This window comes from Corylus avellana, chromosome 2 (assembly GCF_965113065.1).
Source record: "Corylus avellana chromosome 2, dhCorAvel1.hap1.2, whole genome shotgun sequence".
NCBI lineage: Eukaryota > Viridiplantae > Streptophyta > Magnoliopsida > Fagales > Betulaceae > Corylus > Corylus avellana.
This window is the reverse complement of record NC_142491.1, coordinates 9,036,398-9,064,087: the sequence shown is the minus strand read 5'-3', so window position 1 is coordinate 9,064,087 and position 27,690 is coordinate 9,036,398. Positions and strand designations below refer to the sequence as shown.

The following is a 27,690-nucleotide window of genomic DNA, read 5'->3' as shown; positions in this document are numbered from 1 at the left end:
ATAAGAGAAAAAACCATGACTCTATGGCCAAAAAAACTCACAATTTGGTTGTGGGTTTTTGTGACAAGAGCATAATTGTATTTTTTACACAAATGATAGAAGTATAATCTAAGACAATTTTTTGTTGGATTTAATAGAAAATCTTTACAAAAGAAGTTAAGTGAAATGGGTAGGTAATTTAAGGAGTTAATTGAAATTTTTTAAAGTTTGAAAACATACAAATTGATTGATAATAATTAATAAGGTGATAAATATAGTTTTTTTTCCATGATTTTATGTTGGGTGTGGGTATGTGGTGGGTTATGTACCAAAAATCGTTTTGAACATCATTTTTTTTTTAATGAATAGTGAAAAATTGATGATTTTCATATAAAATATTTTAGGTCGGATATTATTTTACATGAAAAAAAAAAATTAAGAAAAATTATCTGAAATAATAATCAACTTTAACTGTACCGTAAGATTTACACTTTCTCTATCCTACGTGGCAAGATATAATTATAATTTTATTTTTCCTTTTTGTAGGTACAAAGTCCTGCCTCTCCCTCCTCCTGCGAAAGGCTAAGCCTCTATCCAAGCATTACGCTGAGAGGCAGGCATGGCCATCCTCGCATTTCCGCTAGTCATCTCGTTCCTCAAGCCCCACACCTCGCGCCTCTGCCTCCTCCACGCCGGAAAGCCCAACTCCAGCCGCCTCTTCCCGCTGTATGTCCCCCGCCGCCAATTCACCCAAACCGCCGTCTCTGCAATCAGCACCTCCTCGGCGATTCCACAGCATTCGTCTACGGACCCTAACAACGAACCCCTCAGAGCTTCCGTCCCCACTTTCCAGCAAGCCATTCAGCGCCTCCAGGTCTCACTTCTTTTTTCCCTCTTACTTCGAGATTTTTCACTGTAGGTTCATGGAGTGAGAAAAAAAAAAAAATGCAAGTGAAACTAAATTGAAAAATGATTTTCCTTTGAATTTTTTGATTGATACTATACTGTTATTAACATTGTAGGAATACTGGGCTTCTGTTGGATGTGCCTTGATGCAATGCAGCAACACAGAGGTACTGTTTAATAAAACGTTAAATTCATTTCACGGTTCTTTTAGTTGAAGATGGTTGAAGCATTGAAAGCCAGTTACTTTCTCTAATTCACTCATCTAATTGGCGTTAATGATTGCTCTGTCTTATTGAGGCTTTGTCTGTGCTGACTAGGTTGGAGCTGGGACTATGAATCCTCTAACATTCTTAAGGGTTCTTGGTCCAGAACCGTGGAATGTTGCGTAAGTATGCTATCGATGAAAGGTTTATAGAAGTACACCCATTAGAACTTAATTGTATATTCTGTATCTAGTTTCGTGAAAAGAAGTGCTATCATGTTTTTTTTTGTCCAGTTAAAATGTGTTGCTTTTTTAGGAAAATGAAGTTTAAAGCCATGGATTAAAGAAGAGGAAAATATACTTTAGACTCTGAAATACCATGCCTCCAAACTTTAAAAAGTGGTATTGAGGCCCCTGAACTACCACAGCCGGTCACATTAGACATTTCTCTTCTCAAAATATCCTTGAAGTTATAATTTATGAATGAATAACCATTTGAAAAAAATTTTAAGGAGGCTAATATGAAAGGGGCCACCCACTTTTTGGTATTTTCAGTTTCTCTCCTTTTTTGTTTAATTTTTAATATATATATATATATATATTTTTTTTTTCAATTGGTAAGTTTTTTTAATGACTTGAGTATTTTGGGAAGAAAAATGTAAAAGTGTCCAATTTTACATTTTAAAAATGCAAAATTATTATAAATGTGGTCACTGATATTATTTTTTAAAGCTTGGAGGCGCAAATGAAAATGTGATAGTAGTTCAGGGGCTAAAGTATATTTTCTCAACGTATAATAATGAGTAAATACGGACAGTTTACTAGGGACCTTAAGGCTGAAACAGACAAATAGGGATTGCAAGTCAATCCAGGGTTTGGTTGCTGATTTAAGCTTGTTCGCACATGAGATCCTCTGGTTTTGTATATGTAGTTAGATACTTTTGGATAAAGTGCACTCTTCATTGATGAGTAAATATAAATAATGATTCCTTGGAAACCATATAGCCGAAAGGCCCAAAACTAACTGTAGTTCAGGTCAAATGTCTGAGACATTCCACAACTACTCGTTGCTGTTTTCTTATTAGAAGGTTTCAAACAAGCTGTTCTTGTATTAAATTAAAAAAAAAAAAAAAAAAGGTTTAAAATAAAATAAAAGAATCATATATTCTGTTGTTTGTTTTGCCCTCTTATTAATTTGAATTTGATGTGAGTACTTGCCTATCTTGTTTGTTGAAGAAACTTATAACACAGACAAATAGTGAAATTGGAATCAACCTTTTGACTTACAACAGCCAAAATCTCTCTCATTTTCATCACGATGATAAGATATCTCTTTGAAAGTGTGTCATCTGTGTCTCTGCTACTACTAGTCAATAGTTACTATACTTTTTCTAACGCACATAGATTGGCCATGCATAGAATAGGGGATTTGGTAGATCAGTATTGATGTGATATGAGATCCTGTGTCACACATGATGGTTGATCAAGCGTGTGTCAGTTGGACATTTCATGGACCAAACTTTTTCTTATAAGTTTTTGCTCGTAATGTTTTGGTGTATCTTTTTATTTGTTGTAACTATGCTGGACCAATTTGCAATTTTGATTTTGATCGCTTTGCTGTTCTGCTGGGCTCTTCAAAATATTGTTTAATTAGCGAATTTAACATGCTGTAAAGCTGTGAGATGTTCTGTCATTGCTCTCTTTGATAGTGCATGTGGGCTTTTAGGATTTTTAAAGTTGACTTGGCTTCTAATGTGAAGTTTCTGATAAAAGGTATGTGGAGCCTAGCATTCGGCCAGATGATAGTCGATATGGTGAAAACCCAAACAGACTTCAACGACACACGCAATTTCAGGTTAAATTTGAGTTTATTGTTGAAATTTGCCTTCTCTGGTTTATTTATGGAGCTTTGTTTTAGGATTAAATTATTCCCTGGCTTTTGAATTTGATCTCAGGTTATATTAAAGCCTGATCCTGGAAATTCACAAGACCTTTTTATTCGTAGCCTATCAGCTTTAGGTAGCAACTCTACCTCTATTTTTATTTAAATTGATAAGAAGTGAGAAGGCATTAATGCATTGTTCTCAATAGTTGCAAGGAACTCACAGGTGCCCTTTGTCCATTTTCATGCTGTAGTACTTGTTGATTATTATGTTGCACTAATCTTTGTTTGACTTCTTTTGCTATGTGATGCCATTATCAATGGAAGGAAAACTTTAGAATTGAGTCCGCATTTTAAACATGGGGAACTGTGCTAAAACTATTCTTTTATGTTAAAAACTAAAGAAAAAAGTCCATTAAAAGTGAAAGGCTGTTTAAGAAAATGAGACCATCCATGTGTGCAATGTTGATGTTGATTCTTCTTCCTTACAAAGACGCATATGCATGCATATCTGTTGTATAGTTGAAGGGAAGTGAGATATTGTTAGTCCATCCACTTGTTGTAGTTGAAGAACAGAGATTGCCTGAAACGGTGTCTTCAAAGTGGGTGGTTCAGAGGCTGATACTTGTAATGTAGTGGGGTTGTCTTGTTAGGGGTTTGAGGATCAGCTGATGGCTCTGTTTATTGCAATAGAAGCAAGTCAACACCAAAATGGTTTGGCTAGCGTTATAGATATTTGTCCTCAGTCAGCTAACAGAGGCAACCGTTAATTAAAGAGATTGGTTTGTTCTATTAATTATGACACAAAGGAAGGTCACTCTAATAGAGTTAAAGGAAAGGGAAGGGGTTCTAATTCTCCCTTATGAAACCCAAGATTGTATCATGGAATGTGAGAGGGCTGAATGAGAGGCATAAAAGGTTGAGGATTAGAGGTATTCTTAGGGATTGGAAGGCCGACCTTGTTTGTTTACAAGAGACTAAATTGGAGTCTATTTCTAGGGATGTGGTGCGTAGTTTATGGGGTTGCCAACATGTGGACTAGTATTATTTGGGGTCGAGAGGGGCTTCTGGAGGGATATTGTTAATGTGGGATAAGGGGCGGTGGAAAAAATTGAGGATTGTATGGGGAGTTTTTCCGTTGCTTGCTATTTTATAAGTGTTGGTGATAGTTTTGAATGCGCTTTTGTGGGTGTGCGCGGTCCAAATGATGACAATGATAGGAAATTACTTTGGGATGAATTGGTTGGGCTCATGAGTTGGTGGGAGGTGCCATGGTGTATTGGGAGTGGTTTTAATGTTTTTTGTTACCAGTGTGAGAGATCAGGCAATTTTTGATAGTCTCCTGCTATGCTGGATTTTTTGGAATTCATTTATGATCAGGGTCTCATGGACATCCCTCTTGTAGGTGGGAATTTTACATGGTCAAGTAATTGTGATTCTTAGTCTTGGTCCTGAATTGATAGGTTTCTTCTCTCTCCTGATTGGGAAGAACAATTTCTTGATGTCTCTCAAAGGAAACTCCCTAGAATATTGTCGGATCTTGTTCCTTTGATGTTGGATTGTGCTATTTGGGGTAGGGCTCGGTATTTGAAGTTTGAGAATATGTGGCTTAAGCCAAAAGGCTTTGTGGAGCAAGTGAAATTGGTGGCTGTCTTATAGATTTGAGGGATCTCTTAGTTTTGTGCTTGCGTGCAAATTGAAAGCCTTGAAAACAGATTTGAAGAAATGGAATGAAAAGGTTTTTGGCAACGTAGGGAAGAAGAAGAAGGATATGTTGGATAGAATCCTTGAGCTGGATATTATTTCAGAGGAAGGCCATTAATTGAGGAAGAAAAGGTGAGAAAGGAAGAATTTTCTAGGGAGTTGGAGAGGTTTATTCTTATCGAAGAAGTGAGTTGAAGGCAAAAGTCTAGGGCTTTGTGGTTGAGAAATAAGAAAGCATATTGTGCTATTTTACAATGGTCTATATTCAAAACAGTTTAGTTGGCAACCAAAATTGGATGGCCTTTATGTCCATTCCGTTGGTGCGGAGGAGGGCTCTTGGTTGGAAAGAGCTTTCGAGGAAAGTGAAGTATTGAAGGTGGTGAGAGACCTAAATTGTATCAAGGCCCCAAACCCTAATGGCTTTTCTATGGCTTTTTTCCACAAGTGTTGGGAGGAAATTAAAGAGGATATCATAGCTGTTTTCAAGGAGTTATATGGCTGAGTGAAGTTTGAGAAGAGCATTAATGCTACTTTTATTTCCCTCCTCAAGAATGCCAGTGTTGTGGACATTAAGAACTTCCGTTAATCAGTTTAGTGGGTGGTGTTTATAAATTATTTCTAAGGTCCTAACAAACAAGCTGAAAACGGTATTTTGGATAAGATTATCTCTAGTTCTTTGAATGCATTTATCAAGGGTAGATAAATTCTGGATTCAGTTATGGTATTTAATGAATTTTTAGATAGTTGGATTAGATCGAGGGAACCTGGTGTGCTGTATACATTGGATTTGGAGAAGGGTTATGATCACATTAATTGGGAGTTTTTGTTGTACATGTTGAAGAGACATGGCTTTGGGGAGAAATGGAGAGTTCGAATAGCACATTGTATTTCTAGGGTGAGGTTTTTCATTCTTTTTAATGGTTCTCCTTCTGGATTATTTAGTAGTTCTCATGGATTAAAACAGGGGATCCTTTATCTCCTTAATTGTTTGTGGTAGGTTTTATTTTTTATTTTTTTATTTTCTTTATGACAAGGAACCCCTCCAAAGCAAAGCCACTTTGTGTATCCACCCCTGTTGGATAAACTTCGGACCCGTGTAAAGCGCCCCCTCCACACGGATCGGGTAATACTTTGGCTTTGTTGGTAGGCTGGCCCCAAGGAATTGTTTGCACCCAAGGGGATTCAAACTTTAGATCTAATGGAATGCCACCTAGACTAAGGCCTTTACCACTTGAGTCAACCCTTTAGATGTATGTGGTAGTTATGGAGGCTTTGACTAAAATGATGTTTGTTATGGTGGATAGGGGGCTCTTATCAGGATTTTCGATGGGGTCGAGGAATAATGATGAGCTTATAGTGTCACATTTATTGTTTTTGAATGATACTTTGGTTTTTGTGAGACAGATTGTGAACATTTCCTTCATCTGTGATGTCTATTCTTATGTTTTGAAGCGGTTTTGGTGTTGAAGATTAATTTGGCTAAATCAGAGCTAGTTCCCGTTGTTGATGTGGGTAATGTAGAAAGCTTGACTCGTATTCTTGGTTGTAGAGTGGTCTTTGCCGATGAAGTATTTGGGTCTTTACTGATATACAAACTCCCATCTGGCCTAGATACCCAAGATTGCTGACATGCAATTCCATTTAGTTTATTTGTGCTTGTGTGTGAACAATCATGCATTCCCTGCCAAGCTTGAAATAGCCTGTGTTTAATGTATTTCTCTTTTTCGTGGATCTACTCCTTTTTGCATCATATGCATTCAAACTAATGTTCCAAAGCCGATGCAGAATAAAGCTCCACTCAACTCAAACCAAATAAGCCTTATGCATTCACCAACTACACCCTTTCACCACCCATGTTCTTTGTAAGCTCTTTGTTCACCTATCTTTGCCTCCCTTTAACTGGTCTTGCACTTTTAAATTTTCTAATGACTGTTTGTCATTGGTACATTCCTCACTCTTTGTTGCACATGTCCAGATTACCTTAGGTGAATATCCTTCATCTTTTCTGTTATACATGCCACCCCTACCCTAGAATTAATGTTTGCGTTTGTTTCTATTTTCAGGGATTCCACTCATTCCACTAAGCTTATTTTTTTTAATAAGTAATTTAATCTCAATAAAAAGCACAGAGGGGCGCAGCCCTATTACATAAGAAATATACCAGAGAATCTCCTATTCAATAAAAAAAGAAGAACCAGTTAAGCTTATTTAATGAACATGTTTCCTATGGCCAACATTATGTTCCTTAAAGCATGGCTAGTCTTTTAACAATTATATGAACTTTCCCTTCAACTTAATGGGTAATATACAATTGAGATATTCTCAATGCATTTCTTTATTTCATCCATCCTAATCTAATTCTATGGATACTATACCTTTTCAATTCCCCCATCCTTATAATTGATTGAGCCAAGATACTGGAAATGATAACTCCTAGGTATTATTAGACAATTGATTTTGTCATCCTCTTGTATTCATCAAAAAAATATTATATCATCCTCTTGTGGCTAGTTCTAGCTTTACTAAGATTTCACTACATATGCTCAATTTATAGCTCATGCATAGTAATCACTGTAAATAATGACATGAAGCGGTAGACTTTCTCATCTCTGTTACATTAGAACGGACATATTTTACCTCAATCTACAAATTTTACTGACAATGATGTCATTTTGGCTTGGAGGCTGATAATGAGAGCACCGGGCTTTGAACTAGTTTATGTTTGTGGTGCCTCATTTTCTATTATCTGTCCCTGTATATAGTAAACCATTAGATTTCTATTATGTCATACTCTACCAAGGCCTCTGTGTCTTAATGATCATTAGTTTTCCAAACAACTATAAATGGCAAAAATTGAGATTAACTTCATTAAATAAGTTAACATTAAGTTAACATGATATTATTAAATGCTATTTAGTTTACTAATCATCTAGTTCCACTGACAAGGTGTGTGGATATTATTTAGATTCATGACTTATCATTTTTTTCCTGTTTATTCAGCATTTGGTTAAACATTGATGCTTATGTGCTTGATAGGTATTGATGTTAGTGCACATGATATACGATTTGTGGAGGACAACTGGGAGAGTCCGGTAATATATTTTCTTTATTGGTGGCTTGTTATTTTTTTTTTTATAAGTAATTCAATCTCATTAAAAAAGCTCAGAGGTTCTTGCCTTGTTAGTTTTTCGGAGTTCTAATTGCTGAGATGGGATTTAACTCGGTTAAATTTCCTTGCAATGGCTCGTAATTGTAAGCATAAACTATGGCATCTAAAAATTTTGATATAGGAAACATTTTTGCCTAGAATGGATAATTAGCCTGCTTGTTTTCTATATGCTGACCAAACACGCTTTTAGGTACTTGGCGCTTGGGGTTTGGGCTGGGAAATCTGGATGGATGGGATGGAGATTACCCAATTCACTTACTTCCAGCAGGTTCTTCCTTTTACATTGAAATATCACTTTCATGTCTACTATTAGTCCTTAGGATAGCTATTTCCCTGCTTGAGTTACTGTTACTTTTTCGTGATTTTGCATGGGTTTTTACTTGTAGCCTTTTTTCCCCTGCACTCTCTCACCCTGTCTCTCTCTCTCTCTCTCTCTAGGCTGGAAGTCTACAATTGTCACCCATTTCTGTTGAAATCACTTATGGTCTTGAGCGTATAATTATGTTACTACAGGTCAATCTTTGATGGTTTCTTTAATTAATCTTTGTCTTCTTTTATCCATGTTACTAAGTTTTCCTGAATTATTCTACAGGGAGTTGATCATTTTAAGAAAATTCAATATGCTGATGGAATTACATACGGGGAGCTGTTTTTGGAGAATGAGTAAGTGAACAACTTAAGCTACTGATTTTACTCTTTATATATATATATATATATATATATATATATATATATATATATATATAAGGCAAAATCTTGCTCTTGGTAGAACTGTATCATATATACTTATGATGTTCCAAAGATTATTGATGTACATTGCTCAATATTTCGAGTTATGGATTCTGTGTCTATGTTGCTATTGTTGTGCTCTATTAGTCTTATGGCTCATTTTATAGGCAATGAGGACACCCTACAACCAAGGATACGATCCAAACCTCCAATATCATTCACCAAGCCAACATGGACCAACTCTAATTTAGCTAAAGTTAATCTTCAACTCTAAGACAACTTCAAAACATAAGAAGAGACAACACATGTGACAGAAGTGGTCTAGCTTTGCCTCACAAAAGATCAGCATAATCCTCTGCAAACAAGAGATGGGATATTAGGATCTCGACTGAACTCCTCAACCCTACTGAAAAACCTGATAAGAGCCCTTTATCCACTAAGGTGGACAACAATCTACTAAAAGCCTACATGACAACCACAAATAGAAGAGGAGATAAAGGGTCCTCTTGTCTCAAGCCGTGAGAACTATTAAAGAATCTAGAGGGAGAACCATTAATCAACACTGAGAAACACACCATAAATATACAGTGAGCTGTCCAATCTCTCTATTTTTCTCCTGTTAAAGTAATGGTTAAATGATTAAGAATCTGTTTGGGATTGCGTTTGAGAAATAGAGCTTTTAAGTCAAAAAGTACTTTTAGGCAAAAGCTTCATTTTTAAGCTTTTACCAAAAGTGCGTTTTGATCATTTTTAGGCTTTTTGGACATTTAAAAGCGCTTTTAATTTTTTTTTACCAAACGAGTATTTTTTTCTTCAAACAAACTTTTTGAGTGTTAAAAACACTTTTAAGCCCTTCAAACGCAATCTCAAACATGCTTTAAATTTACCTCTTCCAATCAGCTTAAATTTTTGGGATAATTGGTAGTTTAACATGGTATCAGAGCCAAAGGTCTTGAGTTCGAACATTGACTCCGTCAACGTCAATTCACCCCATTTAAATTAAATATTCCACGTGTTGGGCCTCGCCTATTAAAAGGGAATTTGAGCCCACACGTGAGGGAGAGTGTTTTTGATCACGGGGAGTGTTAAAGTAATAGTTAACTGATTAAATTTACCTCTTCCTATCAGCTTAAGCTTTTGGGATAACTGGTAGTTTAACATCCCCAAAGCCTCATCTCCTCAACAGATACAGCAGAAAATCCCAACTTATATGATCAAATGCCTTTTCTAGGTCCAATATTACAAAGCACACTAGGTTCCCCTGATCTAATTTGGCTATCAAGACATTCATTAGCTACCAAAACCAAACCTAAAATCTGTCTCCCCCTTGTGATCACATTTATTGACCTGGAAATAACTTTCTCCAACACTGTTTTCAACCTGCTAGCTAGGACTTTAAAGATGATTTTTATGCACACCACTCACTAGACTAATAGAACAGAAATCCTTGATATAAGTAGCCCTAACTCTGTTAGGCATAAGGGATATAAAAGTTGCATTGAGGCTCTTTTCAAACTTCCTGCGAAGATGAAACTTGTGAAAGGCATTTATGATGTCCACTTTAAGTACCTTCCTTCCGAAAAGTCTGAAAAAAAAAAAAAAAAAAAAAAAAAAAAAAAAAAAAAGCCATTGAGAAACCATCAAGGTTTGGGGCCTTGTCACCATTTAGGGCTCTCACTGCCTCAACAACCTCACTTTCCTCAAAAGCTCTTTCTAGCCACGTAGCCTCCTCAACATTGATATAACTAAAAGATAGACTTAATGATATTTTTGATTATTTATCCAAAAAAAAAATAAAGTAAAGGAAAAAAAAAAAAAAAAAAAGAACTAAAAGATAGACCATCCAACTTTGGCCGCCAACCAAATTGTTCTGAATGAAGTTCATTGTAAAACTGCGCAACATGGACTCTAATGTCTGAAGTTTTTGTGAAAATAAACTTGTCTAGGTTGTGATTTTTGAACACCCTTCCTTTCTACTCCACAGTAGCTTTTTTCAATCTGTTTTGTGCAAGTTATCTGTTGAACTTTCTGTCTCCTTCCCACTTTTAGACAATTGCCTCCTTTGTAAGCATCTCCGCATATTTTGAAGCCAATTTGGAAGAACTCTGAGCTGCTCAACTGGCAATCAGAGATGGTTGGATGAGATGCCATCTGATCTGAAGTCCAAATTTTCAGATGATTTCCATTAACTTTCTTAATCTCCTTGCTCCTTATTTTGGTCTTCTTTCACTTCTATTATATCAGCATTATCAGGCTTGTATGTGCAATACAATCAATATATTTTGTATTTCTGTTTCAGGAAGGAAATGAGTGCATATTATCTGGAACATGCCAGTGTCAATCATCTTCAGAAACACTTCGATTTTTTTGAGGAAGAGGCCCGTTCCTTGCTTGCTTCAGGCCTTGCAATCCCTGCGTATGTTTAGTAATTTTTGTTTCTGTTCCATTGTTCACTGTATATTATGTGAAACTCTTTTCCTTGTTCTTTACTTAACATTTGCTGTGCTACATGCTAGGTATGATCAGCTTCTAAAGACATCTCATACTTTTAACATCTTAGACTCAAGAGGCTTTGTTGGGGTAACAGAGCGTGCTCGTTATTTTGGTCGGATGAGAAGGTAAGAATACTACCTGATTATGGCCAGAAAGAAATTGCGTTGGAAACTTAAAAAAAGCACTTTATGTCATTAATATACTGGTAAAATTGAATTTAGGAGTTTTGTCAGCTTTAAAATAGTATAAGGGTGTAAATTCTCTGCCAATATTTGGATTAGAGACATGCTTGAGAGATTATTTGAATGTAACTTCATTGCTGGTCTCCATACTTGGACAAAGATGATTTGTTAGGCACATTAGTTTTTATTGGTCAATTCTAGGCAGTTCTGTGTCTATATTTATCTTGTGTTTTTTATCAGTTTAGCTCGTCAGTGTGCACAACTTTGGTTGAAAACGAGGGAGTCCCTTGGACATCCACTGGGTGTCGCTTCTGACCCTGTTCATGTTGTGTGTCCTAAAGATCTTTTGGACGCAGCTGCCAAAAAGGTTTGTTTGCATTTGCAGCTGATTTGAATTTCTTTCCTCGTGTGTTGTATTGATATGGCAGTTTTCTTAAGGCTGATTTTCATCCTCCTTTTCTATAGTTTTCTTTCTTGTTATATGTATTATTTTTAATTTTGCATATCAATTATGAACTCATTATGAACGTTTTAACAATTATAATTCTAAGGTTTGAGTGGAACTAATGTTAACAGTTAATGTGTATGCATTAATTATTTTTTATTAATTTTTGCCTATTCTTTGACTTATGTTGCAGGTGAATGATGATTCAAGGATGTTTGTTCTTGAAATTGGGACTGAAGAGATGCCACCTCAAGATGTAGTTGATGCAAGCAAGCAAGTATGATTTATTTTAACATGAAGCACATTGATCATTTTCTCAAAATGCTCTTTTGTTCTATAACATAGCTATCTCCTTTTTTTTAAGCTTTATTTACCTTGCCCCCACCCCCCCCCCCCCCCCCCCTCTTTCGTCCTCTTCTCGATTGATGGTTGTTCACTGACTGCAATGCTGGCAACTGCAGCTCAAAGAATTAATATTGCTGGTATTAGAAAAACAACGATTAAGCCATGGTGAAGTGCAAGCATGTGGCACACCTCGCAGACTCCTGGTACAGTGATAACTCTATTTCCTTTTGCAAAATGCTGACAATTTTTTTTTTTTTTTTTTTTTTTTTTATATTTAAAAAAAAAAAGAAAAAAAAAAAGAAAAGAAAAGAAAGAGAAAATAGAAGAGAGGGTTTTGTTTTATTCTTATAAGATCTGTCTTTCACATTTTATAAAGCAAGTTCTATGTTCAAATATGTTGAACATCCTTATTTAGCTCTTAGTACTGAAATTGAGCATCCACTGAAGCTTTTGAAGTGTTGAGATCATTATACTTTTATGGTTTCATTTAATCGCATAGTGAATCATTATGATGTGCATTTTATTGTCACATTTCCAGGTTTGTGTTGAGAATATTTGCAGTAAACAAGCAGCAGAGGAGGTTGAGGTTCGAGGACCTCCAGTTTCAAAAGCATTTGATCAACAAGGAAATCCTACAAAGGTTTGAAATGCCTTGCTGTTGTTTTTTTCTTGGAGATTCTTAAGCTCAAGAAAAATTGGGTTTTTGTCTAAACAATTTGTGTGGTGGGATTATTTGGAAACAGCAATATGAGTACGCAGCCATTGCATTTGCAGCATGTGAGGCATTGGCATTATTATTAACATATTAATTTGTTATTTATAGTTTTTTTTTTCATGGAAGGGATTATTACGTAGTTTTCTGTTTGCTTAGCTCCAGCTGCGACTTTGGCAAATTAGAGCTGATCTATGGCTCAATTGTTATTGTAGATATTGACATGTTGTCTTCTAGTTTAACTTACAAGGTCTGCATTTTTCTTTAGTTTGTAACTGATATATATGAAGAGCCTTATAATATTTAAGTTGGTATTTTATGTCAGGCTGCTGAGGGTTTTTGCCGTAGATACTCTATACCACTGGATTCATTGTACAGAAAGATTGATGGTGAGTCTGTAAAGTTTTACTTAAACAAAAAGTGTAAAGTTTCCATTATAAGCACAATGCTTTGAGTTCACAGTTCCCTTCTCTTTTCCTCTCGTCAGACTTGATTTGTTCTTTTTATATGATTTTCCATTTAGAGCTGGGTTTAATTATTCCAATACTTGGTCCCCCCACCCTTCAAATAAAGAAAAAAAAAAAAAAATACGACTATTAACAAGCTGGTGACGTGTAAGTGTCAGTAAATATTTACGTTCGGTTTTTACTGTGTTATGTTATTATGTTGCAAGTATTTTGCGAAATTTATATCTGGAGTTCATCCTTTTTTTTGTTCATTTTTATGACTTGTTTATTATGTAATCAATTTGGTTATGTTGGAAGGGTCCTTAGTTGATGAATTTTGTGAACTCTTAACCTTTGTTAAAGAAATCTCTCTCTCTCCACTAAAAATTCATCGAAATAATTGACTTATCTATAGGGTCAATTGTTTAAGTATGCACTTTTCTTATGCTGCATGATTTTAGTTTGCTAGCACACCCCATCCCACATCAACTAAGATGTATCATAATTGTGTATGCTATAGAATTGGGTTGAGCCAAACTGCGTTTTTGGTCAAGATTAACTCTATCCAGGTAGAGTTAGGGTTGCCTTGACTGCCATTTTAGGAGAATCGAACCCTAATCTTGCCCACTACTATGGGCCACCTTGCAGCAAAAGGTATAACTTATTGCTGTTTTGACGGCTTATTTGGAAGGAAGTAAGTTTTGCTTGAAAGTGTGCCACACTTGAATAGCTATCCATCAGAATGTCACGTATCTGCCAATTCACATTTTCTTGTTTCTAAGTTGCTAGAGTAATGTCCGTACTTGGTAACGGGTGCTGATGAGGGTTTTCTTGCTTTGTAGGGAAGACAGAGTATCTTTATGCTCGTATAATGGAATCTGCCCGACTTGCTGTGGAGGTTTTAGTGCCTCTTTCTGTTTTGCTAATAGTTCTGAGCTTACTTCTTTTATTAAAAAGAAGAAATATTATTCCTTTGGAATTTTACTGCAAGCATTCTTGATAGATAAAGTGCCCATAAAACATGTATGTGCAAGTGCAGATGTATACTGATTGATGTAAGAACTCAATGTGTGCTAATTTTGTCTTAAGACAAAAATTGGCTTGATGACTCAGTTAACTGCCTGAAACTTATTAACGGTAACAATTTCGAGACTGAACAATATGATACAAAAAAAAAAGAGAAAACAGCAGAAATTCAAGGAAGCAGTAATAAAGATTTAGCCTCTATCCTTTTTCTACATAGATTTTTTTCTTTTATGAAAGGGCAGTTATGATCATTTCTCCTGCTTAAAGTTAATAGTGCTCACAAATGCTTATCAATGAAAATGAACTTAATAGCAATCATTTGATCATTATTTTCAACGACATATATGCAGATAGGAACAACACTTGACATGTGTGTGCAATGTGCATGTGTCTGTTGATTTTTTTTGGTCATGTCAGACGAAAAATTGGCTCAATAGCTTATTGGCTAATTGGAGATTATTGGAAAGTAAAGTTTATTAAATTATAGATAAATCATGGAATACCATGTGTTCTAATACCTTGGTAATGATTACTTATCTATCTTTTATGAGTAGATATTTTGCTCAATTGTTAGCTAGCCTACTAGGAAATTTGTAGCCACTTGGATTACTGGTTTAGAATAGTGGATACGCTTGTGTATTTAATAAGGCTTGCCCTTTGATTCTTCTGTCACCATTTCATGGATTTTTTAATTTAACAATTTTTACATGTAAGGATTGCTTCTATGGATTTAGATAAATATTGTTTTAAATTTCTATGATTAGGTTTTGTCTGAAGAATTACCCAGTACCATTGCTAAAATATCATTCCCAAAGTCAATGCGCTGGAACTCTCAGGTTTGTGCAATTTTAATTCTTCTGCTCTATATTTGTTGGCTTAGTATTTGACTCATGAGTTTCCTTTTGTGTGCTCTTTCTCTCTCTCTCTCTCTCCCTCCTTATATAATACACACACACACACACAAACACACAATATATGAATTGAATTGAATGGACTTTGAATTTAATCCATTCATGAATTGGTTCCAAACTGGGTGTTTCCAATATAATTGCTTCCTCTATTCAGATTCTTTTTTCACCCAAGTACTATTTGATGTTTAAAGTTAAAACTGCGTTTATCAAAGTGCTACTAAAGCTGCACATATTACTTTCAACTAGACATATGTAAAGAGAGAAGAAAGAGAACAATATCTGATAGTGTTTAGCATGGTATAAGGTATTTGACTTCAATTGCAAACAGTAATTTGTTGATCTTTGCTTCTGTAAGCTTGGTTGCTTTCAACTTAGGCAATAAGCCTGGTGTTGAAACTATGGCAAGCTTGCTTTCCAAGTCATACACTTTGTTGCCTCTTTTATGCTGCTTTAAAAGCAAGGGTTAGTAGCTGTTCTCTGCATGAAGGTTTTATATCTATGGGCCACCTGATAGATCTAGTGGGATCAAGGCATATCTGGGTTTTTTTTTTAATGAATAATAATTTATTGAAGGAGAAGTAAAGTTCATGTACATGAAAAGTATACAAGAGAAGGCATATCTGGTTTTAGATGTTGTGTCAAAAGTATAGGGGTAAAATAGTGTTTAATTTGATCCAGTGGGTTAAAAATTACTGGTGCTTTTTGGGTCTTTGCGGGTGTTTCTTCTTGTTTTTCTTTGTTCTTCATGTTTTTTATGTCCTTTTTGTATACTTCTTGTATGCTTAAGGGCGCCTTCTCTTTTTTTAAGAGTTCTCTAATTAACTATCAAAAAAAAAATATTGGTGCTTTTGTAGAAGAATAGTAATTTCTTCAACTCCTGTGCAGAAAATTATATTTAGTAGTTTAGGGGAAATTCATTCATTAAGTTGAGTCTAGTGTTTTCTTTGGTTTCCAGGAGACTTAGGATTGTTTTCTTGAGTTCTAAATTATTCTACCTGGTTTCTATCTGGTAAGTTCAAAATAAGAGTGTGCGTCCGGATATGAAATAGAACTGTACAAGAGTATAAGGAAATGGAACAGTACAAAGCATAAAAATGTTCTACCATACACGAACCAAATCAGACTTTGCTATTGAAGTCATCAGCTTTTTAAGTACTAAGGCAAGGTTTCATAGATTATTTTTTCTATCCTTCCTCATCTATAATTTTTTTTTCCTCATTGCTCTTAATGCTCTGCGCTGCTGTGTTTTCTTTCCTGTACCATAACCAGCCCTCAAGCCTTTACTTTTTAGTCACAGACATTATCTTCACAACCTTAAAATTTCTCTAGCCTAAGTCCAAAAATCCTTAAATTATCTACTGCCTGGAAAGTAAAAGTGTTAATCATGCTTAAATTATCTTTAAATTATCTTCAATCTTTCTTCTGTATTAGTAACACACTTTACTTCTATTGTGATTGGTTAAAAGTAAAAGTTTATCAGTCCTAGTACTTTCATTTGTTGTGGTTTTTCTATATGCCCTTCTTGAAAATATTGAATTCTGGTCTTTATATTTGGATTTGTATTTAGTTGGAAATGTTAATCATGCCCTTGCTGTTGATATGTAGATCATGTTTAGCAGACCGATTCGTTGGATTTTGGCCCTCCATGGAGATGCAGTTGTGCCATTTACGTTTGCTGGAGTTTTGAGGTAATCACAGTTACCTGCATTGAACTCTCTCTCTCTCTCTCTTCTGGTATTTAATTACACAGTTCCATGTAAGTAGTTGGCTTGTGTTGGATTGCATCTCCTACTGGTTCAACGTGAACTTTTGCAAGTTTTTTTCTTTAAATATGTGTGCATGAAATTGGTTCCTTAATCAGAGGGCATCAAAATCTCCCTAAATCAATAATCCACATTCGTTTGTTTGTCGTATTAGTCAGTACATTTTGATGTACTGGGAAAGAGAATGTGTATGAGCTTAACAAATTGATTAAGTGGGATATTATTGCATTGTCCTTAGGAGTGGGTCCGAGCGGCCTTGCCTTGATGCGGTTCCATGTCATTAAAAAATATTTCTTATGTGATGCATTGTGCAAGAAAGAAATCCTAGGACTTCTCAAAGCATTGAACTTTTAAGTGGACAAGTTGAAGTTGTTCATTTCTATGGTCATTCTTTGATTTGATGATGTCAACATTGGCTTCTCTTCTTTTCTGGAGTTTTTTGGATCTTTATTATTTTAAATTTTACTTTTCATTTTGTCCATTTGTGTCTTCAAGCATTTCTCTTGTCCATTTCCCATGTATTAGGTTGTATTTCTTTCCTAATAAGTTAAATTACATCTAAACATATTGACAAATTCTTTTGATTGGGGGGCATTCATTTGAGATCTATGGAGATCCTGATCCATTTGGGAATGAACTCCATGTGCAGATGGTGTACCTTGAAATCTTTAAAGACTCGATTTTGCTCATAAAATAAGTCTTTAAGGACTCGCTTTACCTTGTGGTACTGGTGAACTTGCAAGTGGTTCCAATTACTTACCTAGTTTCGTCGATATGTTTTATTATGTTTGTTATGGTCATTGCCTAAAATTCAAATAAATGTTTGATTTATCAGCGGGGATGCATATAAAAATGTTTATGGAATTGCTTATTCTTTTGTGTCTGTGAAGAGTGTACTTACCATGCTTAGTTTTTTTATGTAGTGGAAACCTGTCTTATGGTCTTCGTAATACTCCTTCAGCTACTGTCACGGTATGTGAGTAAGCTTGCACCGTTTTTTTTTAACTTCCTCCGCATTTTACTTGGAGTATTTTTGTAATTTTTTTTTTTTTCAATTTAGTTTATGTATAAAAGCTGTTTAATGTCTGAACAGAAACAATGTGTACTCCCCCTCTCTAAAGGTTGATCTCACTACTTTCATTTTGGGTAGTTTATGACACCAAATTTCCAGGGTATCGATTTTCTTGTCACAGGGAATACAGAGAAAGTGCAACAGGATCAACTGAGTTATTTTCTCTATACATGATATAAAACTCACGGTCAACACACAAATACACAAACACAGACACACACACAAATATAGATATCTTTCCTTTCTTTCTTGAGAGTAAAAGTGATTGGATTGTGGGTGCTTTTCCCTTGTTTCAAACAGATCTAAAGATTGTTGTTTTGAATGTCAATTTTGATTAAAACCTTCTAGTGTGCACTCTATTAGGTTTACATATAAGCGACAACAAATAGTTTTAACCCTTTTTTAGTGCAGTTTTCAGTAATACGTTGCTTTTCCTTCAGTGCTCTTTCTTTCCATGTCTTCGAGTAAACTATAGCTCTAAAACTTTTTACAGGTAGAAAGTGCAGAATCTTATGCAGGTTTAATGATGCATGCAGGCATCAATGTTAAGATTGAGGTATTACGAAGGAACATGCCTTTTTTTTTTTGGGTCAAAACTATGAGGAACTAAAACATTTTATTCTTTTCATTGCTGAAAGATTTGTTCTCTCTTACAGGAACGTAAGAAAAAAATTCTGGAGCACTCTAATGCGTTAGCAAAAAGTGTCAACGGAAACATTATTTTTCGGGAGGGCTTACTCAATGAGGTTATAGATGTGTTTTCTTTTGTTGAAATTTGTTCAATAAGCATGTTCTTATTATATCTGTTTACACAATATTTTAGGTAGTAAATCTTGTTGAGGCGCCTGTTCCAGTACTTGGAAAGTTTAAAGAGTCCTTCTTAGAGCTTCCAAAGGAGCTTTTAATTATGGTAAGATGTTAAAAGTTTGCAGAGTTACTGTGAAGGAATTTGAAGTATTTGTGCAAACATTTGTGGACTGTCATCATTCATGCAGGTTATGCAGAAGCACCAAAAGTACTTTGCTGTGAGCGACAACAGTGGAAGCCTGTTGCCATACTTCATCGCTGTGAGACATTCTTACCAATTATATCTACTTTGTAACATCATCTTGCTCTTAGAATGTCAAGGTTGAGTTTTTTAACTGACATGGTAATTCTTTTTAGGTGGCAAATGGAGCAATTGATGAGGTGGTAGTTAGAAAAGGAAATGAAGCTGTACTCAGGTAAATGAGGTTCACTTTTTTTCTTTTTCCTTTTTTTTTGGGTTGGGGGGGGGGGGGGGGGGGGGGTGGTGGGTATAGAGGACAACAAGATCTGCTAAACTTCTCATAGTTCCTTAAATTGCTTTCCCCCAAAGGAAAAAAAAGAGGGAAATTCCAAAGTTAGTCATTGTGGTTTAGTTGATTTACAATTAGCTCTATGTGGTATTAAAATGAACTCAAAGGTTCCTAAGGTATGCCAAAAGAAAACAATTTAGTTTCTATAGTCAAATTTTATATTTAACAAATTCCGTTAGTATGACACTAACTTAAATAGGACAAATATTACAATTTTATTAGCTCTAATGTTTCACGCTATTAGAATCTATTAAGTCACTGACCGAAATTTGACTGTAGGGACTAAATTATTTTTTTTGACATACCTTAAGGACCTTTGAGTTCATTTTGATAACACATGAAGTTAATTGTAAATAAGGTAAACCACATGAACTAATTTTGAATTTTTCTTAAAAAAAAAAAAAAAAAAAAAAAAAAAAAGGAGGAAAACTCTAGACTTCTGCTTAGAAATGATTTCATTGTTTCTTTTCTTTCTTTATTTTTTTTCCTCTTCTTAAGTCATAATATATGTTTTCCATAAGGCAAGTTATGGCAAAGTTTCTGCTTGTATTTTATTATTTTTACGGCCATTGCTTCGTCTGTGGACTTATGGTTTTGGAAGGAGGGTTTCAAATGTAATTTTAGCATTTTTGCATGAAATAGCTTCTCTCTAGTATCTTCTTTTAGCACTTGCATATAATTTGGCAATTCTCTGTTGTCAAGCATTCAATCTTATTCCCTTATTGAGCTTCCACATGATACGAAGCATATCGCTTTTTTTTTTTTTCCTTTTGTGCAGAGCTCGCTATGAAGATGCTAAGTTTTTTTATGAGCTGGATACACATAAAAAATTTTCAGAATTCCGAAGTCAGTTGAAAGGAATTCTTTTCCATGTAAGTTATTTCATTTGGATTTATCCATGAGAAAGGAGAGATGGTATATTTGCTGGGAATCACAGGATTTCATTGTTGCGTTCATTGAATTAAAAAATTCAGCATGTAACATTGAATAATTTCTAGAGGTATAGCTGATTCTTGATAGACACTGTTCACTCAGCTGATAGCCCTTATATCTTGATAACATGAAATACAATAGGAAAAGTTAGGAACAATGCTGGACAAGATGATGCGCGTTCAAAATATGGTCTCCAAACTAAGTTTTGCCCTGCGAATTGATGAAGATATGCATCAAGTTGTCCTGGATGCTGCTTCACTTGCTATGTCAGATCTTGCTACAGCAGTTGTCACAGAATTTACTTCTCTCTCAGGAATAATGGCTCGCCATTATGCTATTAGAGATGGCTATTCAGAGCAGGTTATTTATCTTACTTCTGAATGTTATTTTTTTTCTTTTTAGGTTTCACATAAATGTCAACGTTCTCTCTTTTCTTTGTTGGGAATTTATGTAGTATATTCCTTGCATGTGCTACTCAATATCAATTTGCACTGTGATTTTCTTTCAGTTTTACTTATGCTTCTTTTCTTTGTTTCTGTGTTTTGCATGTTGCAGGTCGCAGAGGCCTTGTTTGAGATCACACTTCCTAGATTTTCTGGGGATATTCTTCCAGAAACTGTTGCAGGGATAGTGTTGGCAATTGCTGACAGGTGAAACTTTAGTCATAAGTTTATTTGCTTATCCATTTCGGGTATTGGTTAGCAATTAGAATTTAACTTTGCGCAAATTAAATGCAACCATATGAGTTTATATATTTGCTCAAGGATGCTGAAAAATCATAATTGGGTTTGATGAAAATAGAGTTATAGTTCTCCCTGTCTCCTTTTTTGGGTGTATGGTGTATAGGTTAAAGAAGAAACTCACTTAAAACCATTTCCTTACACTCATTGTTTGACTTGCTGCATGCTCTGGGCATTATGCATAGCGATTCTTCCTTGAACTTTGGTTTGCAATTTCTTGAGAGGATCTAGTATACTGGTCGTGTTCATTCTTTTGTTATCTAGTAAAATGTAATTACTCAAAAGGGGGGATGGGGGAGAGAGAGAGAGAGAGAGAGAGAGAGAGAGAGAAGGTTAAAATGCGAAATCAGGATGGAGTTGCAATCTGGCACGAAAGTACTGGTCTCAGGCTTATTTAGGTACAGCATTCCACTTTTTACATATCATTCTTAATTTCTTACAAATAACTTTTTCTAGAGGTCCAGTGAAGTTGTATGAATAAGACTTCTTGATAAGAAAATTGTGATGCCTCTTTCTAAAAGTATTCTAAATGGAAAAGAAGTGAGATACAAGTTTCTTGCATAGTTAACTTATGCCCTAATTCGTGGTTGAACGTAGGATGATCCACTAACTGCCTACTGCTTTATAACAGGCATAGTTCCTCTGTATGGCATAACTGGATTCTGTACAAGTGTTGTCTTCCTTTATTTTATTTGGTGGGGGTGGGTTGATAGAATGGTGTGGTTTTAGTCCTGTGTAAGACATGTTGTAAGAGAAGATTATCATACTAGATTGTGTACTTACTCTTTTCACCTAGAATAATCTGCTTGCTGTTCTCTTAATATGATGTGTTTTTGCAGATTAGATAGCCTTGTTGGCTTATTTGCTGCTGGTTGTCAGCCTAGTTCTGCTAATGATCCGTTTGGCCTGCGAAGAATCTCTTATGGTCTTGTAAGTTATACAATTGCTTTGAGTCTCAGATTATTATACCCAATAATGGTGCATTTGTTTCTTTTAGGTTCAAGTGTTGGTGGAGAAGGATAAGAATATGGATCTAAGACAAGCTTTGCAACTTGCTGCTGATGCCCAACCCATAAGAGTAGATGCTAGTACAATAGATGATGTAAGAACAAAGCCCCTTTTGTTGCCATGTTTACCACTATAAATTCCAATGTGATTTAGGCATACAGTTTGTCATTTGAGCAGGTTTTTTTTGTTCAACTTATGTTTCTGATTACTTTTATATGTGAAAACCTCTTATATATGCCGTGCCTTGCAATTACTTTGGATTTATTATCATGATGTGTAACTTGTATACAGCTGTTATGACTTATGGGCATCAAATAATTGATGATTGCACCTTTCCTTTCAGGTATTTCAATTTGTTACTCGGAGATTGGAGCAATTTCTGGTATGTGTAATCTTTACATTAGGGAGTTCATTGCTTAAAAAACTTATTCTGTTACATATCTTTTTTTTCTTTTTTTTTGGAAGTATGTTTTCCACATTTTTAATTTGCAAGAATGTTTTCTTTATTGTCTTCCTTTTCGGTATCTGTTACCTTCTAAAAAAATTTATTCAAGAGAAATCAGAGAGTGATATTACTAATGCATAGTTTCTTTTTTATTTTCTTATACTTGGCCTATAGTAAGAGTGAATTGCGAGGCCCTTCACTGTCCACTCTCACTGCCTTCACTGCTGAGCTATGACAGCATTGGTTGGGAAGCACAGTTATCTAGTATTTACCAAATTTTTACTGTGGTTTGGTAACTTCATAGCTTGTGTGAATTCATTTTTTATGTAGCTGAATTTCCACTGAGCTTGTATGTGGAAAATGTAAGAGAACATGGGCCCACCACCTAACTTATGTGTGTAAAAAGAAAAATAAGGAATATAAACCAAATTTTTTTTATAGGTAAATGCTACTAAGATCCTACAAGATTGAATCCGTAACCTTAACCTCCCATTCTCCATAAGAAATAGGAGATGATATTTTGTCCAAAGACACATTGGTAAAGAAACTGAGCAAACTTGAAGTCATTGAATGTAAATAATTACAGCTACAATCCAGAGAAGCGCTAACTACATTTATGTATTACGCAAAAGAATTGGTCACAGTTGGGACTTTTCGTAATCAACCCAATTCCACTTAGTGCATACCCAATATGTAACTTGGTACATGTCCATGCAATACTTTCACAATTCAATTCGCCCATTTAAATTCTCACCATCCTTGTCAGGGCTTGTGTTGCATATAGTGCCCCCAAGCTATATGGCATTATTAGGTTGTCTTTGATATCATTTGTGACAATCCAAAAAGTGTTGGCCATATGTGCAATGCTCCAAAAGGAGCAGTCAGAATTGGGTAATCACTTATATAACTCAGTTCCACCTAGTATTACAACTAATATGGACTTTGGTACATGACCATACAACGCCTTCACAATCCAGTTCAAAATATCATGTTTCTACTTTTAAAGAGTTTACATCTATCGCTTTCTCCCCTTAATCTGACTTTTGTTCCCATTATTGTGGAGAAAATCTTTTTATTTTTATTTTTGTAAACCTTTTGAAACAATCTCGAAGTCCGGTGTTCTCATTTTTCCAATTGAAAGAGATGTGTAATACAAGCAATTTCTTTTTTCCTTTTTGGTTATCTGTAATTATTAATCAACTTTTTTACCTTTACCGAGACAATGAGTTCACTTATAGATATTGGCTGTGATTTTGTGACAGGTCGATAAGGGAATAAGTTCAGAAGTTGTTCGTTCTGTCCTTGTAGAGCGTGCAAACTTGCCTTGTCTGGCAGCAAAGTCAGCATATAAGGTAATCAACTTTTTTAACTGCTCTTTTTTGGTATATATGACTTCATAAAAATTATGTTAATAATAGGGTTTTTCTTTATGCAGTCCTTGCACTCTTTCTAGCTAGTTGGTAAACAATAATCTTCTTAGATCAATGCAGCAGTCATTTTCTTAGATACCCTAGATAGATCCCAGGAGGCACTGCTCTGTGAGCTAGAATTAGGATATGTACTGACCCAAAAATCTCTTTGCCCACCGACTTTTGATGTCCTTCTGTCCTTATAATGATTTTTCTTTTTTTGTTTTTTTTGCTTGAGTAGAAGTTGAAATAAAAAATTCTATTGCATATACATGGCTTAAGTGCTTTTTCTAAATAGTTACTGTATACACAAAAAAAGGGAACAATAAGATGGATATTTCTTTTGCACTTTTCATTTTCTTGAATGTTATACCGGTTTTGAATGATCTATAAACAATTGGTTCTAGATGGAAGCCTTGTCAAGAGGTAAACTTTTTCCAAAGGTTGTTGAAGCATATTCTCGTCCAACAAGAATTGTCCGCGGAAAGGAAGTGGACCCTGATATGGAGGTACCTTTTTTCTTTTTATTATAGAAGCCTTACCTCTTGGGCCTGAAATTTTTGTAATTCCTGTTTTTTAGCTTGTCCTGAAGTCTATGAATTATACTTCAAACTAGCCCTATTTTCACTGAAAAAATTGGCAGCATAATAATTTATTATAGTTCTTTCATAATTTTGTATTCTAACATATCACTTGGCCTGTCATTTGAAATGTATGATATGACAGTCTTCTCCAAAAGCTTTAATTGGACTCATTATATGCAGAATGCTCTTCTTTTTTCTTTTTTCTTCTTTTTCTGTCATTCAATCATACAGAGGAAGGTAATCATTGGATTGTCTTTTATCATTCATTAGTATTGATATCCCAATAGGTAAGATATGGAATGGCTAGATTTAATTAGTCTACATTTTTTGGCATCAATTGAATTTGGTCTGGTAGTATTTGTGGTCTTTTTTTTAATCCTTTCATTTGATTCTTGTTATTGATATATAAGCTCTATTTTCTCATGCCCATCTCATTTGAGCTTCTAGAAATATAGCATGTTATTGTAATTTATTGATCTGCTTGTATTGATTTATACTGAATGAATATATCTCCATCTGTTGGGGACATACTTTTGTTTACTTCATCTAGTTCATGCATTTCAACACCCCGTAAACCCTGCACCATCCGCAGCTCTAATAATTTCAGAGTGTGTTTTCATATATCTGTTTTTTTTTTTTTTTTTTTTTTGTCCTGTTTAAATTCTGTATGTGTAGCAGTGCTCTACCTTGCATGTTAATTGTTTGAGATGTTCTATAATGTGTGTGGCTACCTATCCTTAAAGCGCAGACCCATCTTTTGCCATATCATTTTTATCATACATGTTTCCCTCTGTTTACATTCAACATGTCTAACTTTATTCTTTACATGTGAAGCTGTTTTTTTGGGCTTAATTGGTGGTGATGTTTTAAAATGCAAAATCATAGTATAAGTTGTGTTTACATGTTTATGTTAAGCACACTTGTTGGTCCAAAGGGATCCTGACAGTGGATTTTCATTCTCTATCTGTGCTCTCTGACAACAAAATCTCTTCTCAATTCAAATATTATGGTATGTTTCCACTTCTATGCTTTTCACTGAGATTAGCTCCTGGTTTGGGGCATCATTGATTATAGTTGCTTAATTTTAGTCCTCAAGCAAAAGTGTCAATGGGATTGTCAGTTATGTGGAGCATGTCGCAGGAAAATATGCAATTATTTGTTTTGGAGACTCCAAATGTTCTAATCGTTATTGTTTAAAGAGAGTTGAAGGATTTATGCTTGATGGGGTGTCTACCTCAAAGTTTGAGTAGATTCACGGGTCCATGATGGAAATAATTGGAAATCATTCAATTTTTAGTTGGTGTTGGTTGTTTAAGGCCCCTTGTTTCCTCCTTCCTAGAGAGTTCTCATCCCTGCCCTTGCTTTCTGAAAAGGTTTTGTAGTTTCGCTGAAGTTTAATTATGTAAAATTTGGTGAATATAGGTGAAGATGGCAAAAGTGGAACAAAATAAATTTAGTCTTCACCAACAATTCTTCTCTTCTTTGAGCTGATTAACATTTTAAAATCACTCCAAGAACTAGTCCAAAACTGTGATTTCTTAGTGTTTCATGTTTCCTACAAGCAAATTGTAACTACGTTCTTATTCCATTCAATTTCGGTTTCACAATTGTTGCTCAACAATATGTGAATTGTGAATAAAATTGCATTATGTTTCCAGTTACTTTTAAGGATTTTTTTTTTCTATTCTTTCTATGGTCTCAATAGTTGGACACTTGTCTATAGTGGAATATTTGTTATACTTATGAGTTATGTGGATTTATTTGTAGCTTATCTTGTTATAATGGATGAATATGTCTAATTAGGTTGACGAGGCTGCTTTTGAGACAAATGAAGAGAAAGCTCTATGGGGCGCTTTCTTATCGGTTAAAAACAAAATCCATCCTGGTATTTCTTTCTTTGTCTAAAACAAATTGCCATTTTCTGTGAAATTGAGTTTTTTTTTTTTTTTTTTTTTTTATGCATGTTTACTTCTGATTTTACGGATGATTAGTATTTATGACAGCAATTTGTTTAACTAATTCCAAGTTTTTTTTGTTATACCTTTTTGTTCTCCTACAGGCATTGAGGTTGATGATTTTGTTGAAATATCTTCACAACTAGTACAACCACTTGAAGATTTCTTTAACCATGTCTTTGTAATGGTGGTATGCCATCTTACCATATATATATATTCACACCCTCACTTTGGAATTTTAAATGAATGAGAATAGTTTCCTTCATGCCTGGACTAGCCTGATGCGTGAGTTTTCTGACAAGTTACAAGCTATGCGATATTGGTTTCAACTTTGAAGAGTAATGGAAGACCATAATTGAACTTAAGATCAAAGTTGTGTATCTTTTTATTTATTTATATGTAATTGAGTTTAATCAAAAAGCGCAAGGGCGCGACCCTAGTACACAGATCAAAGTTGCATATCTTTGAAACACAAGCTTTTCTTTATTTTCTTGACATCTTTAGATTTTTTTAAGTTTTCATTTGCTACGTGTTTAGTTGCATACATATATGCATAACATGCACACACATGTTTAAGAACTCTGGCAGTGTTCATATATGCTCTCAAAATAGTATTAGCAATTATAACCATGCATGTAACATAAAATGTATCATCACTACAAGACAGTTTAAAGATTTCTTAGCTTCAGTTTCCATAGATTCTTTGATACCATAATAATATTAACTGAATTGATTCCGACGCTGCCGGTTTCAGTTCATAGAGCATTTTTCTATTAAAGTTCAAGTGCTATATGAATGTTAAAATGTGATCCTGAGCAATATGTAGAGCTTGGAGAGATTATTGTTCTTGGTTTTGCATATCAAGTCACTTTCTTTTCCTGTGCAAGCCAAGTAAAATTTTTCTCTGTTGACAGAATTGGTCAATTCCACTTAACATTCAGTTATTTATAAAATAATCTGCATTTGCTGTCGCCCGTGTGCAGGAAGAAGAAAGAATTAGGAAGAACAGGCTGTCTCTGCTCAGAAAAATTGCAGACCTTCCTAGAGGCATAGCAGACCTCTCAGTTTTGCCAGGATTTTAAGTTAAAACACTTGCCATTAATAGCATGGGATATCATTTTTGTAACAGGAAAGGGTTTGTACAAAAACATTTTTGTTTATCCAGTTGAGGCCTGTAAACATCTTGTAACAGAGAGTTTAAACGCTCATGTCTAATTCAGAAGCATTGGTGCACTAAATATACACCAAGGTGAACAGTGAGGATTGATTAAATTACATAATCTAATGAAAATTCAATCCTATTCGAGGCTGCC

The 27,690-nt window shown here is 34.9% G+C and overlaps 1 protein-coding gene across 3 annotated transcripts; it reads left to right on the top strand.

Moving 5' to 3' along the window:
* Positions 1-550: 550 nt before the first annotated feature.
* Positions 551-27,690, top strand: EDD1 (glycine-tRNA ligase). Of its 3 annotated transcripts, XM_059594908.2 has the most exons (36): positions 551-853; positions 1,002-1,052; positions 1,203-1,270; positions 2,861-2,942; positions 3,043-3,106; positions 7,710-7,765; positions 8,033-8,110; positions 8,281-8,355; positions 8,435-8,505; positions 10,871-10,987; positions 11,088-11,189; positions 11,487-11,613; positions 11,885-11,968; positions 12,153-12,239; positions 12,575-12,676; positions 13,074-13,137; positions 14,037-14,092; positions 14,985-15,056; positions 16,737-16,819; positions 17,818-17,866; positions 18,460-18,522; positions 18,623-18,712; positions 18,790-18,876; positions 18,962-19,033; positions 19,131-19,189; positions 20,082-20,175; positions 20,378-20,596; positions 20,792-20,886; positions 21,816-21,906; positions 21,974-22,078; positions 22,328-22,366; positions 23,692-23,781; positions 24,246-24,347; positions 26,226-26,307; positions 26,482-26,567; positions 27,361-27,690. In XM_059594908.2, the coding sequence occupies exons 1-36, from the start codon at positions 599-601 to the stop codon at positions 27,457-27,459; spliced, it is 3,216 nt and encodes a 1,071-aa protein (XP_059450891.2). In that variant the 5' UTR covers positions 551-598; the 3' UTR covers positions 27,460-27,690. The 3 variants fall into 3 exon arrangements, with proteins under 3 accessions (XP_059450891.2, XP_059450899.2, XP_059450905.2); XM_059594916.2 differs by lacking the exon at positions 8,281-8,355; XM_059594922.2 differs by lacking the exon at positions 551-853 and having other exon boundaries at positions 1,027-1,052; positions 1,203-1,274.